Source organism: Bufo gargarizans, chromosome 8, assembly GCF_014858855.1.
Source record: "Bufo gargarizans isolate SCDJY-AF-19 chromosome 8, ASM1485885v1, whole genome shotgun sequence".
NCBI lineage: Eukaryota > Metazoa > Chordata > Amphibia > Anura > Bufonidae > Bufo > Bufo gargarizans.
In genome coordinates this window covers 19,611,977-19,629,034 of record NC_058087.1, presented here as the reverse complement: position 1 = coordinate 19,629,034, position 17,058 = coordinate 19,611,977, and the positions used below count along the sequence as shown (strand labels likewise).

General features: G+C 45.0%; 1 protein-coding gene across 2 annotated transcripts in view; it reads right to left on the bottom strand.

The window, feature by feature from the left end:
- Positions 1–17,058, bottom strand: part of ITGB6 (integrin subunit beta 6) — a 107,783-nt gene that overhangs the window by 60,468 nt on the left and 30,257 nt on the right. Inside the window, exons 1-3 of one of the 2 annotated variants that reach the window (XM_044304657.1) lie at positions 7,800–7,909; positions 7,606–7,691; positions 2,461–2,540 (exon numbers count right to left, since the gene is read on the bottom strand). In XM_044304657.1, the coding sequence (XP_044160592.1) occupies positions 2,461–2,540; positions 7,606–7,666 (141 nt within the window). In that variant the 5' untranslated portion in view covers positions 7,667–7,691; positions 7,800–7,909. Of the gene's footprint in view, positions 1–2,460; positions 2,541–7,605; positions 7,692–7,799; positions 7,910–17,058 lie in introns of those variants that run through there. The other variant, XM_044304658.1, reaches the window with a different exon arrangement.

Genomic DNA, 17,058 nt, shown 5'->3' with positions numbered 1-17,058 from the left:
TGAGACAATCCTTTTAAAATAGAAACTGGTGCATCAATTGGGTGATCACTAGTGTTGGGCGCAAATATTCGAATCACAAATTTTAATTGCGAATATCGCCACTTCGAGAATTTGCTAAGATTTAGAATATAGTGCTATATATTCACCTGTTACTGGCACATGATTGGGGGGCATCTATGGGGGCACCTGTTACTGGCACATGATTGGGGGGCATCTATGGGGGCACTTGTTACTGGAACATGATTGGGGGGCATCTATGGGGCCACCTGTTGCTGTCACATGATTGGGGGCATCTATGGGGGCACTTGTTACTGGCACATGATTGGGGGCATCTATGGGGGTACTTGTTATTGGCACATGATTGGGGGCATCTATGGGGGTACTTGTTACTGGCACATGATTGGGGGCATCTATGAGGGTACTTGTTACTGGCACTTGATTGGGGGCATCTATGAGGGTACTTGTTACTGCCACATGATTGGGGGCATCTATGAGGGTACTTGTTACTGGCACATGATTGGGGGCATATATGGGGGCACTTGTTGGCACATGATTGGGGGCATCTATGGAGGCACTTGTTACTGGCACATGATTGGGGGGCATCTATGGGGGCACTTGGTATTGGCACATGATTGGGGGGCATCTATGAGGGTACTTGTTACTGGCACATGATTGGGGGGCATCTATGGGGGCACATATTATTCAGGGCACTGTGGGGGCATCTATGGGGGCACTTCTTACTGGCACATTATTGGGGGCTCTATGGGGGCATCTACTGAGGCCACAAAGAAGGGGTATTTTATATGGGGGAAGGGGGAGAGGAACACTATGGGGGCTTCTACTGAGGCCACAAAGAAGGGGTATTTTATATGGGGGGCTCTGTATAGAGTTATTTTATACTGGGGCACATTATCGTGGGTACTATGGGGAAGGGGAGAGAGGAGTACTATGGGCTCATTTATGGGGGCACTAAGAAGGGGTATTTTAAACTTGCAAATTATAGGGGGCACTGAGGGCATCTACTGGGGCACTATATATGGGGCATTTTATACTGGTACATTATGGGGGCACTAGGAATTAGGGGGGAGAGGAGCACTATGGGGCATTTACTGGGGGCACTATATAGGGGTATTTTATACTAAGACATTATGGGGGCACTATGGGGACATCAGCTCAACTGGGGGCATTAAAAGGGGGTATTTTTTGCACTGGCACATTATAAGGAGAATTATTACTATTGGGGTGCATTATGAAGGGCTTTATTTCTACTGGGGGTCTATGGGGAACATGATTACTAGTATGGGTACTATGGGAGCATTATTACTTATGGGGCACAGTGGGGACATGTTGGGGGCACTGTAGGAGCACTATTACTAACATGTGTTCTCTAGAAGAGAATTTTTCCTACTGGTGGGACTGTTGGGAGCACTATTACTGTGGGGGCACCTTGGCATAGTATCAGCTTACCACAATTATTTTTGGGGGACGTTATGTTTACACTATTAGTGTCAGGGGCACTATTTGCTGGGCGCAGTTATTTTAGGGCACTGTGTGCCAATAATTATTGCAGGGCACTATCTGCATGGTAATACTATTATCAGGGGGTTGATCTGTTTCTGCAGTATAGTATTGGGGAGCAGAGCGTCACAGTATTGGGGGTGATACTTGTTACTGGCACATGATTGGGGGCATCTATGAGGGTACTTGTTACTGGCACATGATTGGGGGCATCTATGAGGGTACTTGTTACTGGCACATGATTGGGGGCAATATTTGTGAAATATTGCGAATTCGAATACTGCCCCTGCCGCTCATCACTAGTGATCACATCGGAGCTCAGCGTCTGTAAACCCTTGGATCGGCTTTAATCACCAGGGAAGACCCGTTTGGCCTGATGTTTTATGTGCAACAGCCTCTGCAGACAATACATGACATTACAAGGTGGCCATTCAATTTTATAGCTGTCCATGCAATGCACATCATGTCCATCTATGACATCCATAGGATTTAAGGGGTATTCTGGTTGTTAAAAGTTATCCCCTATCAGATCGGTGGGAGTATTACCGCTGGTACCCCCATCGATCATGAGAACAGGGGGGGCACGTACCCTCTGCAGCCCCCCTGAAAAGAACGGAGTGGACGGTTGCACATGGACGTTGGCACTCAATTCATTTCTATGGGAGTTCCGGAGATAGCCCTTGGACAGGGGTTGTTTTTAGGAATATAGCATGTTAAAAAAATAAAAAGTTCATGTTATCCGTACACAAAGCTTGCTATAAGGCTGCATCCAATGATGAAGAGTTATCCCGCTGCATCCAAGAGAAGTCTGCACAAATAAAAAATACCTAGGCGAGCCAAAAAGAAAGCTGACAGAAACAAAGAGACCGTGCCCAAAGCAATTCATGGCGACGTAATACGAAAGTACGATTCTTGTCACGCTGCAGCGGTTTACAGACTTACCTTTTGAGAACACCATGCACAGTGTGGTCCTAACTTCAGGCAGTCTTCACAAGTCATTGTACTTCCCAGAGAACAAGAGCCTGCATTCCGGCAGAGAATATAGGGACAAATATATGTGTTTGTGAAATGTAACAAGTCAGATGAATAAACACAGAAATACAGAGACACCAGCAGATTTATCAACAATGTTGCAAGAATGGATTTAGCATTTTAAAGGAACACACTTCATACTGTAGGCTGGGTTCACATCTACGTTCTGAACTCTGGCAGAGGAACAGGCTGCCAGAGTTCACCGTATTCGGCAAAGGCTACTTTCACACCAGCGTTTTTGCTGCATCCGTTCTTGGATCAGCAAAAACACTTCCGTTACTGATAATACAACCATCTGCATCCGTTATGAACAGATCCGGTTATATTATCTGTTGTGTCAGAGAAAACGGATCCGTCCCCATTAGCTTAGGCTACTTTCACACTTGCGTTCAGAGTGGATCCGTCTGGTGTCTGCACAGACGGATCCGCTCATATAATGCAGACGATGGGATCCGTTCAGAACGGATCCGTCTGCATTATATTTCAGAAAAAAATCTAAGTGTGAAAGTTGCTCAGACGGATCCATCCAGACTTTACGTTGAAAGTTAATGGGGGACGGATCCGTTTGAAATTGAGCCATATTGTGTCAACTTTAAACGGATCCGTCCCCATTGACTTACATTGTAAGTCTGGACGGATCCGTTTGCCTCTGCACGGCCAGGCGGACACCCGAACGCTGCAAGCTGCGTTCGGGTGTCCGCCTGCTGAGCGGAACGGAGGCGAAACGCTGCCAGACTGATGCATTCTGAGCGGATCCGCATCCACTCAGAATGCATTAGGGCAGTACGGATGCGTTCGGGGCCGCTTGTGAGAGCCTTCAAACGGAACTCGCAAGCGGAGCCCCGAACGCTAGTGTGAAAGTAGCCTTACATTGTGAGTCGTAATGGATCCGTCTTGCTCCGCATCCCAGGACGGAAAGAAAACCGCAGCGTTTTTCTGTCCACGATGGGGACACAACCAAAAGGAACTGAATGCATTCTGGAGCTTTCCGATTTGTTCAGTTCAGTTTTGTCCCTATTGACAATGGATGGGGACAAAACGGAAGCGTTTTCCCCCCGCTATTGAGATCCTATGACGTAAGGTGTGAGCTGCTCCTTGTAAATGTCTGGGGTCTTTATTTGTTTGAGGACTGTTTTATTTAGGTAGTCTGGTCTGGGGTCTGTTTTCATTTAAAGGGTCTGTTCTTTATTGGGTTAGTCTATTCACTTTGAGGTTCTGTATATATTCTTGGCTCCATATTTATCTTGAGAGTATCATCTGGAGGTTTGGTCTGAATTATTATTTTTTTTAAATTAAATTTTGGGGTGTCATGAAGGATAGCTGTACTACCTGTGATGTGGCCATTAACCCATTCACTTCCGTAGACCACTGGTATTGTCCTCATTAACCTCTTCCCTACCGATGACCCACTCACTAATCCTTTTGAACTAATTTTAGAGCTTGGATGGGGGGGGGGGGGGGTAATTTTCTTACCTGTCTAGAACGCTACAATACCTTGTCCTGTCCCTGCAAATCAGAGCTCTGCTTTTCAACTTTCCTGGATAAATGAAAGCTGAAAACTGATTGATCTGAAAAGCATGACAGTATTTTTTTATATCTCAATTCTGAATTGGTCGAGGTTATTCATTAGCCATGATTTCCATAGTCTACACGTAGCGCTCGGAGATGACAAATGTTTATTCAGTCCTTTGTCTCGGCTCTGAAGAGTTTTATTGATGCAATGAGAATTTCATATTTACTTCCCCCTTTATGAGAAAAGCCAATGGGGTATTCCCATCACATACAATGGGGGCATATTGCTAGGATATGCCTCCTTTGTCTGATAGGTGCATGTCCCACCTCTGGGACCCGCACCTACAAGGAAAATGGAGCGGGGAGAGCTGTGGCCGGAGGACCCCAGGTTTCCCTGGGTTCATCCACCACTAAGCGCTGCGCTCATACAAGTAAATGGGAGCGCATCGCGCACGCGCGGCCTCTGCTCCCATTCATTTGTATGGGGCAGAAGGAAATAGGCTCGGCTATTTTTGGCGGCCCCATTGAAACGAATGGAGGGCGGCCGCGCATGCGCAGTGTGCCCTCCATTCATTTCCCTGCTCCGTTCTCGTTGTAGGTGCAGGTCCCAGGACCCACACCTATCAGACAATAGGGGCATATCCTAGCGATATGCCCCCATTGCATATGATGGGAAAACCCCTTTAAGGCCACTTGGGACCACCCCCCAAAACACCCACTTTTCAGTAGGGCTTGCATAAACCAAGACCCTTTTGCTACCCAATTTTAAGAGATTGGACCTGTTGGCAAATATGCAAACTCCAGCAGATGCTATATGTCTGAAGCTTTTCTTGCCTAGAAGCATAACTATGCCACCCAATGCTGCACTGTATGATGCCACACAGTGTCCTGTGCCATACACATTAGATGGAAGTAGGTGGATGTTTGAACAACCATTGAATGAATAATCATCCATTTGGAAAGGAACATGGCCAGCCACATTTTAGCCCATACTGGCCTTTACAATTGTCCAAACGGATCATACGTGTTCAGTAACACTGAAAAAAGGACAAAGACCTTTCTGTAAATATTCTTTGAAAGAATGATCTTTTGCCCACAAATAACCTGTCAATTTTTTGTCCAACTTGCAAAAGAAAATTCAAACATAGCCACCTCTTTTCATACGATGACAGTCTGACTCGGCTAAAACGATCGCTCACTGTCCAAATTTTATTCAGCAACCAAATCATCCATTTTGACTAACTATAGCCTAATGAGTATGAGTACCTTTACCCCCATCATATGGTACTGCGTGTACTAAGATCCAAGCAGTGACTGAACACTTGACGTTCAAGGAGCCTCAGGTGTTCAGACTTGTTTGTGCACCCATGAGACATCCAGATGTGGGGAGTCTCTGAGGGACACTGAACAGGGGAACTATAATGTGTGGTATTAATCAAGCACCGAGAGAGCCATTATATAGGCACTGTGGTTGGTATTATATGAATGGTACCAGAATCTTCTTTTGGGCACTGTATAGCAACTGTATGATACTCTGTATGGTGTTGTCAGTGAGTCACTGTATGGAGTCTATGTTAATCTTTGTATGGTACTGTTGTATTACTGTATGGTACTGTTGTTGAATCACTATATGGTACTGTTGTATTACTGTATTTTTATTATTATTATTTATTATTAAAGCACCATTCATTCCATAGCGCTGTACATATGATAAGCAGTGCACACAATTAATACAGACAATTGCACTAATCATAAACAAACTGGTACAGAAGGAGAGAGGGCCCTGCCCGTGAGGGCCTACAATCTACATGGTATGGGAGAAGGACACAGTAGGTGCGGGTGAAGCGGGTCATGGCGGTATAGAGGCAGCAGGGTCACTGGTTGTAGGCTTGTCTGAAGAGGTGGGTTTTCAGGTTTCTTTTGAAGGATTCCACTGTAGGTGAGAGTCTAATATGTTGGGGTAGCGAGTTCCAGAGTGTGGGGGATGCACGGGAGAAATCTTGTAGGCGATTGTGGGAAGAGGTGATAAGAGGAGAGAAGGAGGTCATGTGAGGATCGGAGAGTGCGTGTGGGGATGTATCGGGAAAGTAGCTCAGAGATGTAGGGAGGGGACAGGTTGTGGACGGCCTTGTATGTATTTGTTAGTACTTTGAAGTTAATTTGCTGGGCAATGGGGAGCCAGTGAAGGGATTGGCAGAGGGGAGAGGCAGAGGAGTAACAGGGTGAGAGGTGGATTAGTCGGGCAGCAGAGTTGAGGATAGATTGGAGGGGTGCGAGAGTGCTAGATGGAAGGCCACAGAGGAGAGTGTTGCAGTAGTCTAGGCGGGAGATAATGAGGGCATGTACAAGCATTTTCGCAGATTCAAAGTTGAGGAAAGCGCGGATACGGGAGATGTTTTTGAGTTGGAGGCGGCAGGTGGTGGAAAGGGCTTAGATATGCGGTCAGAAGGAGAGGGCAGAATCCAAGGTCACTCCAAGGCAGCGGGCTTTGTTGACCGGGGAGAGTGTGCAACCATTGATCATGATTGATACAATGGTACTGTTATTGAATTACTATATGGTACTGTTGAGTCATTGTATGGTACTGTTATATTACTGTATGGTACTGTTGTATTACTGTATAGTACTGTGTAATCGCACTGTATGGTGTTATTGAATCACTATTTTCCTGTTATTGAATCAGTGTTTTGCTGTTATTGAATCACTGTGTGGTCCTGCTAATGAATCGGTGTATGGTGCTGTTGTGTACTCACCCTGTATGGTACTGTTTATTCAATCACTGTATGGTACTACTATACAACCATTTTATGGCTCTATTATTTGGAAAGTGTATGGTGCTGGCACTTTGTATGTGCATTTCCATATGGCATGTTTTGAGCACTTTTTAACTCTTTTGTGGTAAGAACTATATAAAGTACAGAACTATTATTTGGGCAGTACAGAGAACTATTATTAGGGCACAAATTTAAATTTAAAATATAAAACTCTAAACCTCTTCCAGGGGTTTTGAACATCCCCTTCATACTCCATTGTATACATATCAATTACTACTTCTAAGCCCTCGTGTGCAGTCCCGGTTCACTGGTCGTCTATGCAGGTTACCACATCTGTGGAAACGGAGAACATAACCTGTCCTCGCTTTGCCTTGGATCATCCCAATTTGATAAGAGAGTTTAATAACCCATTTATTATGATGTTATGTTGAAAATAACTAACTTACGAGAGAGAATATCTACATGCACCGTATTCACCTCGCATTCATCGCATGAACCATTTTCTGCGACCTTTTGAGGAGCGTATCATGGCAGCTTTATGCTTTATTGTCATAAACCGTCAAGACAGAAACAATCTTGATCCATATGTAGCAGAGCTGAATCTGCCATATAACCCTCTATGAAGTTAACAGGACCTACAATGCTATGTGACAACACACAAAACACATCCTGATGTCAAGTAACTGTGTCACACACTCAACTCTGCTACATCACTATCTGTCACCATCAAACCACAGCACATCACCTTAATCATTAACCTGAGTCTTACCTTGTACATGAGTTTTTCCATGCAGAATGAAAGCTAGGAGCCAAATCAGTTCAATCCCCATTAGTTTTTTTTTTTATGACTTCAGGCTGTGATAGAAACATAAAAAAAAGGAAAAGAAAAATCAGATTTCAATTGTCTTTTCTTGCAGAGAACATTCTTGAAGGATCTATCAGTTACTAGATGGCGTTACGCACATTCCTTGTATCGGAGACTAAAGGGCTGAAGAACATAGGTTGGGGGAGCGAAGAATGCAGGCTTACAAGGAGCGAGACCATCCAAGCAGGTACAAACACCTTTCAACTTGGCCGCATCCACTTCCTTGTTTGCCTTATAAGGAGTCCAGGTGCAGCACCTGAAGAAGGTGGGGACACTCGGCCAGGTAGAAGGCCACTTCCCACGGTCCTAAAGACTACACATGTTTCCTCAACCTGCCTTCTTGGCAAAGTCTTAAGGCTGCGGCTCGCATTTTCAATCCACGCGGTCAACACTTTTGTTTATCTGCACAATCCCGATAGGAATGTGGAGATTTTAATTTTTTAATTTTTTGGTAACATAGTTTCTTAAGCGTTCTCTTGACTGCAGCAGCTCAGGCCCACAAGGATGGACGAGGACGAAGGGTTAAAAGAGAGCGGATGGCATTAGGCTTGCGGCGCCCGCTGAACCCTACCCAGGATGTTGAAAGGATATCTTTTTTTTTTTTCATATCGAGCCCCGAGCAGCGATGCACATGAAACTATTATGATTGCTTCCGTGCGTGCCAGATTTAATAAGCCGGGCATGTGATGCAGATCAATTTAATTCCGTAAGAGATGGCGCATGGGCCATGGAGAATAGGTTTATACACATGTACGCCAAAGAAGATTACTGGAATATTTACATTATTAATTTTTTTTTTCTTAATTCTGAGGATGTGCCAGGTATAGATGTCTTTCTAAATTGAAGATGGCATTGCGCCCGGTGTTAATAGGACCCGCAGCTCTCTACTCTGCCTGGATACCAAGCACATGAGATACTAAAAGTCGCCGAAAGTCTGAGCCTCGCCCTGCATGGCAAAGCCAAATTCAATGCAGCTCAATGACTTGTATGATGATAGAAACCTGGGTTCACCTCTAGGTGGAAACTAAAGCAAGTGGTAAAAAGTATGATAATTGTGTATCTGTACAGGTGGCATTGCTGTCAGTGGCACAGGCAAATAAGGGGCCCAAACTCACGTGGCACTGCTTTCCACCTGCTACCCACCTGTTGCATGGAAGTCACAAAGCTTCACTGATATAACGAATGGGCCCTGTTTAATACATAATGATGGGCACAACTGGTTCCCAATAAGGTGCCCTTTTAGTTCATATAAGTGTAAATGCCCTGACCTTGTCCTTTATCCCCAATCCGCCGTGCCTCCCCTATAAATGGAGCGGCGCTTTCACAACGTACTGCCATTTTACTTATCGCTGTGGGACTCTTGAAGAGAACAAAGTGCTCTGCAGTCTCCGGCAGTCCCATAGAGATGAATAGAGTGATGGCATGCATGTTTGCCCACCACTTCATTGATACAGGTGCAGTGACCCAGTGGATCACTGCTAAAGAGTTAAACGTTGCGATTTATTGTCTCAGCACTCTAATGTTGAAGTATTCTCTTGTACTTGTGCACTGTGAATCCCTAGTGGTTATGGGCAGCATATCGTAAAATGGCATTTTTTTTTTGTGAAGTTGCCTGGGTGATGGGCTGTTTCCACCCCCTGGCTAGAGAGTCTTGGCTGAACAGAACTAGAGTGAGGATGTTCTTTTGGTAAGGTGCAGAACAACTAGGCCTAGTCCAGGGAACCTTTATCTCTGAGACTGAAAGCTGCCAGAGAATGAACCGAACTGAGAGACCACCCCTGAGAGAACTGACATTTATAGGTGGTTGAGAACCATGGCCGTGCTGGACAAACAGTAAGGTACTGCTCGTATGTGACAAAGGACTTTACTACTCGTCGCCTGAGTATATTGCTTTGGTGCCTGCCACACTTTGAAGAAGGACTGGCCGTCCGATCGAAGATCTGCAACCCACAGACTGGGAACTGCAGAAAGTTTTAATGAGAACGGAATTGCACCCCTGTGGTTATTTGTGTACTTGGAGAGAGACTCGAGGAGGATTACTACCATCATTGTACACAGCTATTGGGGAAAGCCTACTCTGTAATATACCTCAGAACCGTGCCTATTGCTGCTGTATGTACGGGACTCCCATCATCTATTCAATAAAGAGAGACTTACTTATTGAAACCAAATGGGCCGGTCATTGACTCCACCATCCATCCGCTGGTCCCTTACACCTGCCGTCCTGCTTTTGCACCCTGCCAATCATCCACCATCAGAGGCACCCCAATAACCACCAGGCAGGAGCCCCCAAAAAGCCCAAGGTATGCCCTGAGGGAAGAAATGGTGTGGCCTCCCATCGCAGCACGTTCCTCAGAGCACCAGGGTGAGGACTGCCACCATGAGAGCTGCTACTCCCATGATTGTCACTGCCACAACCGCTCTCCTCCTCCCACTGTCCCCATCTGGGAGTACTGGGAAATCTGGTCTCATGATCTGTGGGGTCCCAGTGATTAGACCCTCACCGATCAGACCCTTGTCTGTATCCTTCCTTTCAGAATCATGGGTTCAATATGTTGAAGAAGGTAAAAGCTTTCTTTGGTGAACCTCCACATACGTTCAGTAAGACACACAATAGCGGCTGATTGATATTATAGGGAGTTAAACTATAGTAAGTATTAAGTCTTTCTAACAAAGCTAGAACCAGCTCTGGACCTCACATGGATCCAGAGATCTCCACATTCATTGCTCCAATTGCTCTTGTAGATTTATTTCAAGCTGTCGGCTTAGGGGGCACGCCCCTACTCCAAGGACATGTCCATTCTGCTGCAGCTGGTGGCAGTTGAATAATAAATTAGTAATACATTTTTAATTACATGCAGTTACAAAAGTAATCAGATCCAGAAGCTGGTCTGAAAACTGCAGAATATTATTTATGGGACAACCCCTTTAAATGTTTCTTCCTCCCTTCACTTTTGATGAATGTTAATTGCCCCAATACAGAATTTTATTTTTTTTGTTAGTAAAAGGCACAAAAGTAGATATAACTGGGATAAAACAGATAAAATTTGGTGGCCGGGTAATTATTATATGTTTGGTATGAAGTCCGTTATACCAGACAGAGTATTAAAGGGGTTTTGGAGACTGGTAATAATTGCCTTGGGGCTGGACATGCTGTAAAACAAAGAAACACGTGTTCAGGGCGTCCCTATTCCAATGTGTGCCTGAGCATCTGATTCCTAGGATGTATACAATTTGGAGTGTGGATTCAAAGAGGTGTGTCATTTTTAGAGGGAGTTTATTTTACTTATTTTTTTTCTTTTTACATTTTGCTGCGATTTTTCCTGTGTGTGTTGCCTTACTGGCCCCTCAGTGATAATAGTGATCTAATATAACAGCCCATTAGGTCGCTGTTACATGGATGTGTATAGAGGCCTACGCAGAAGAGGCACATCATGTCTAATCTCATTGCCTCCAAGCGGCCCTCTGCACAGGGAATCCCTGTAATATCATCCCCGATGTCACAGGGTTGCCTAGCAACTGCCCGAATGCAGAATCAGCACTTCCGTATTCGAGAACAAAGCCTTCAATATGATCCCTGTGTTTAGGATTTTTATTATCTTTTGTGACGGGGGACTGTGAATTACTTCACTTCCCTCACAGAACTGGGTCGGGCAGGTCATCCATGTCCTGCGTGCAGTACCATCACACTCGGCATATACATTAATGACTGCTATCCTGGTAATTTACGTGGTGTGGTTGCAAAGGGGTTTAATAAACTTGGGTTCCTATACTTTTTAAAATGTCATCATCTGAAGATATTTATTTAAAAGGCTTGTCCTCTTTGGACTTTCCCTTTTTGTCCTAAAGGATGATAGATTGTCCTGCTGCTTATACGTTCTTTCATCAGCTGTGGGGGCAACGTGTTCATTTGCCCTGCAGCGCCACCGCAGGAGAAATGGAGCATTACACGATTCCCATTGAATTCAATTAGTTGTCCTGGTTCCTCTAAAGCAGCAGTTCTCAACCTAGGGGTCGCGGCCCCTTTGGGGGTCGATCGGCCCTTTCCGGGGGGTCGCCTGAGGCTTTCTATTGTGGGTCGCCTGCACAACGGCAGCGGCCCCTTATCCTCGCGCACAGGAAGTGATGTCCTATCACTGCCTGTGCTTGAAGGAGCCTGACGTCTGGACGGGTAAGTCGGGCCGCCTGTCTGCTGAGGTCCGAATTTTTTCGTTAATGACACCGCCGCTGAGCACCACTGCCACCAATGATTTAATTGAGCCTGGCTAATTTTATTTTAATTATTTGGCTGAGCAAGGCTTAATTTATTTGGGGGGACATGAAGCACCGCTGATTGATTTATTTGGGGGTACCCTGAGCACCGCTGATTTATTTATTTGGGGGAGACCTGAAGCCCCGCTGATTTATTTATTTGGGGGACCCTGAGCACTTCTGATTTATTTATTTGAGGGGTACCCTGAGCACTTCTGATTTATTTATTTGAGGGGTACCCTGAGCACCACTGATTTATTTTATTTTTTGGGGGGAAGGGGGGGTACTGTGCGCACCACTGATTTATTATTTATTTGTTTTGGTTATTTATTTGGTTTACAAATATTTTGTATTTATGCTATACATTACAATTCATAACAGTAGCAAAATTAGTTATGACGTAGCAAGGAAAAAAATGCAATGGTTGGGGGTCACCACAACATGAGGAACTGTATTAAGGGGTCACGGCTTTAGAAAGGTTGAGAACCACTGCTCTAAAGAGAGAGACGATCTTTGCAGCCACTCTGCACTTTGGCTAATAGAAGAGGATCCTGAAAGGAGGACCCATACTGTATGGTTTTATAGACCAGAAAACCTCTTGATTTTCTAGCTCCATGTTATCCTTTTAGGTCCTTCTTCACAGTCTTCTTACTTTTAGTGTCTGCTGGACTATCAACCCCATGAGAAACTCCCTTGCCCTTTAATACACCCTTGCAATGCAGATCCTTACCCTTCCTATCCTCCTAATCTTCCTTATACCCAATTAAAAAAATATATATATTTTATTAGACCTTCAACCATTACTTGCCTTTAGCCATTAATGCAAAGAAATATAAAGGGGCCGTAACATACTAAAACATAACCTTTAATAATATCATGTAAAATCTTACTAAGAAAAAGGCCCCTTACAAACACATACTAACAGCTACATCTCACGGTCCACTTATATGTGCTAAATCACACCCTAGAGGCCCCAAACCGAAACCCTCGTAAGTGGGTGCTAGGTCTAGCTGGACACCAATTGGGATGGAAACGGACACAAACTAAACTAACACATGTGTATGCGCCTACTGGACGACATAGAGTGCACAGTGGAAAACAAATGTCAGTGTCTCATGTATTTATACCCTGTCAAGTGAAGTACCTTGCCAAAAATGGAAAGGTCTCCCGGCTGCAGATGTTAGGCCAGATTAATTTATTAAAAGAGGAACGGGACCCAGGTCGGACATAGTCGTCGTTAGGGAAGCCTTAAGGAACTGGACTATCCCTGTAATGCCCTACTTGACCTGATAGACCCTAGTGACCTCCTCACACGGGGTCCTTGCCCCGCAGGGGGTGGCCCCGTCCGAAATCTCACCCTAAGCTTGAGTCCCTACACTGCCCCGGCACAGGTATGTACCTAGAGGCAAAGCATGGACACCTAAGCTGGTGAGAAAAACCGTGATAGATGCACGTGTCCCTACGCGTTTCTTCAGGTGAATACATCTAAAGGTCTGCACCTAAGCAGAACGAGGGGCTATATTTTGATATACCTTCTCTATTAAAGGGCGTATGTAAGGTCTAAGCTGGAAGGAGTAAAGAGAGTGCAGACCAAACAGTTCAAAAGTGTCAGTGTCCCTGGAGGGCGTATGGAATGTATCTGGGACACAGGCATCAGAGGTCAAAACGCCAGAAAGCGGTCAGCATTAATCCGCATTATTGCAAAGACCCTGGAAGGCGTATGGCCATTATGCAGGTAAGTGGAATGGGACAGAGACAGGTACACACGTCCCGATGGCGTCTTTAGCCATTAATGGCAAACAAAAGTGTTCAGTGATGAAAGTAGGTTCTGCCTTGGTAATAATGATAACCACATCACAGGAGGACTGGAGAGCAACTACTGCCATTATGCATAGTGCGAAGACACACAGGACCACCACCAGCTGTCATGGTGTGGGGCGCCATTAGTTACTTTGGTCATTCCCGTCTGGTATTCATGGAGAGAACATTGACCAGCCTTCGGTATGTCCAGGACATCAATATACCAGTCCTACTGCCATTTTTTGTCTCAGAAGAAGTGGTGTGTTCCAACAAGATAACGCCCAACCACACACTGCCCGCACCTCACAATGTGCTCTTCAGAGTATCCAGCAGCTCAATCACCAGATCTCTCCCCCATTGAGGATGGGGCGATAGACCTCCCATGCACACCAGCCAACAAACTCCTCGGCTGAACTATGGCTCAAAGTTGAAAGATCTTGGAATGACCTACCACAGGAGAATATCCTGCATCTGTATAAGTGCACCATGCCAGGGTGATCACCAGTATCACAGCAAGGGGAGATGCCACCCAGTATTAATGTGATCATGCCTCAACATATACCCTACTGCAGAACCCAAATTAAAGCGGCACCACCCTGGTTGTGTGATCATTGACCAAACACCACTAGCCATTTATACTACGTCAATCTCCACTTAATCACATTGTTCTCCAGGTGTTCATTTTTCATTTTCTAGTCCTGTAGTTACATAGGTTGAAAAAAGGCATGTCCATCATCTTCAACCTTGACTTGTCTATTACTTTACTGGTTTATTATGTGATCTCCCCGTTGAGTCGTCTTGTAGCCTTGGTGGCCTTCTCGTTTTTTCGCTCTGTAATTGTATACCATTTATCAGTCCTCAGACAGATTTCTCCATTTTGATCTCTTTTCTTTGAGACATGTTGGAGAAAGACGCTAGACGTGACTTTGAATAACCCATTGAGACAAGTACATTCTCATTTCAGATGACCATTCGCTTTTCTGTCAGCTGATAAACAGTAACCTAGCCGAGATGAAACAGACTGTCACATGGCAAAACCTTTTAGACTGATCTTAATGATACGAAGATGAAAGGCTAATGGTTTTCTTCGGCATGCGGGATGAGATACGGTTACCTTTCACTGTTTCTCACGAGCAAGACATTGCTAGAAAGTCTCCTCTGCAACTGAATGCAAACCCTTTCTTTAAATAAATGTCTGAAATGTCCTGCTCTGTGATGTTAATCATCTGGTCCAGTATATGATCGCCAATTGCCTGATAAACCTTAAAGAGATTGGCTTGGGGTTTTTAAATGATAGCTTATCCTCAGGATTGGCCCGTGCTAGCTGATTGGCGGGAGTCCGACACCACTCACCATCACCTATCAGTTGGTCTGTGTAGCTCTGTCGACGGAAGTCACTGCTGGAACTACACAGCACCAGCAACATTGAAGCGGTGGGAACTCGCTATTACATCGCTGCTCCCACTGAAATCAATGTCAGCAGTGCTGTGTAGCTCTGGTCCCAGACCAACTGATTGGCAGGGGTGCGGGGGATCCCCACCAGTCAACTGATGATGCCCTATCTTGAGAATAGGCCATCCCTTAAAAAAACTGGACAACCCCTTTAATTTCTTACTAATAATTTGATTACTTGTGCCCTTGCTTGGATTTGAACCCAGGACCCCAACACCAGAAACTGCATTTTTGCACCAAATCTGCACCACAAGCTTGCTGATATGGCTGTTGATTTTGATGTAGATTTGCCCTGCATTGCAAAGGGTGAGATCTGCACTGAAAGTCTGCACAAGCAATTGACATTTGGATTTCAATGCTCCATGTATGGCCTCATTCGCACGACTGTATGGCCGTGGTGCCTGTATTGCGGACCGCAAATTGCGATCCGCGATACATGGGCAATGGCCGTGTGACCTCCATGCTACAGATGTGGACCGATAGACTCAAATGGGTCCGCGATCTGCAAAATACATCAAAAGATGGGACTTGCTTCCGCACCTCAAAAAAAGACCTATCTTTTGCTGTATTTCGCGGACCCATTCATGTCAATGGGTCCGCACAGCAATATGGGATTCACACGACCGGTGCCCACGCTACTTGCGATCCTCAACATTGGCACAGAGACAATACGGTCCAGTGAATGAGCCTTACTTGAGATTTTGGATTACTTCTTTAGTACTATATGACTGTATGATAGAATTTTTGCACTGTGTGCATATACCCTTTTTCTGGGTAACAACCCCGGTGTAAAATAGTGCCAAGTGTCACAACCGTGGGATGGCCGTGCCCATTTTGCTGACCGCAAACCACGGATCCTCAAAACAGGAGCACTAGCCCTGTGTACCCTGCATTGTGGAGCGGACCAATTGACTTCAATGAGTCCACGATCTGCAAGATGTAGCGAAAAATAGGTCATGTCCAATCTTTCTTGGTGAAGAGGCACTGACACAGATGCCCTTCCATGTGCTTCCTGGTCTGTGCCGCAAAAGATATAACATGTCCTATCATTCACCGCATCTTGCGGATTGTGGACCCATTGAAATCAATGAAGGTAATTTATTATACTGTTTTGCGCCTATTTTAGTAGAATTTTTCCTATTTTAGACAGTTTAATATTTTTAGGCACATTTACTAATGGAAATGCACCAGTTTTGAAGGCAGTTGCTCCTCGTTTTGCAGTTTTCAATTTTAAACCAATTCTGGTGGTGGTGGTTTTTTGTGCATTTTCTTTTTCAGCCTATTTATGTAGGTGCGCCTTTTTTGCATGAATTAGACAAAAACAGTTAATTTTTAACTCTACTCCAGGGGTGGCGTAGTCCTGTTCGTCTGCCTTGTGTTGGGCTGTGTGATAATTTTGTTACTGTATGTCGCTGATGCGACTAACTATGTATATGGCTGCAACTTTTTAAATATAATATGCAACTTTTTCCCTGCACTTTTGCAGCTAAATCTTTAGCCGACCAACGAGTAGTCTAATTGCCCTGATCCACCTCACCCTGACGAATACAAAGATGCATTGCCTGATTCATCACCCGCTGTGCGACTCCTTAGGCCGCTTTCAGGTGACGAGTGTCACGCTCCTGGACTCGCAGCGCAGCTCCCATCCTGAACTTCCAGCACTTCCGGGGTCGCATAGCATTATATTGATTTATGATGCTATATGTATCCCTTACAGTTCTGGAATGAATTGGATAACACTGACATAATGCTGCCAGACCTCTAAGGGTTACATAGCATCATAAAGCAATATAATGTTATAAGACGCCGGCAGTGCTGGAAGTTCAGGACGGGTGCTGTGCTGCGAGTCCGGAG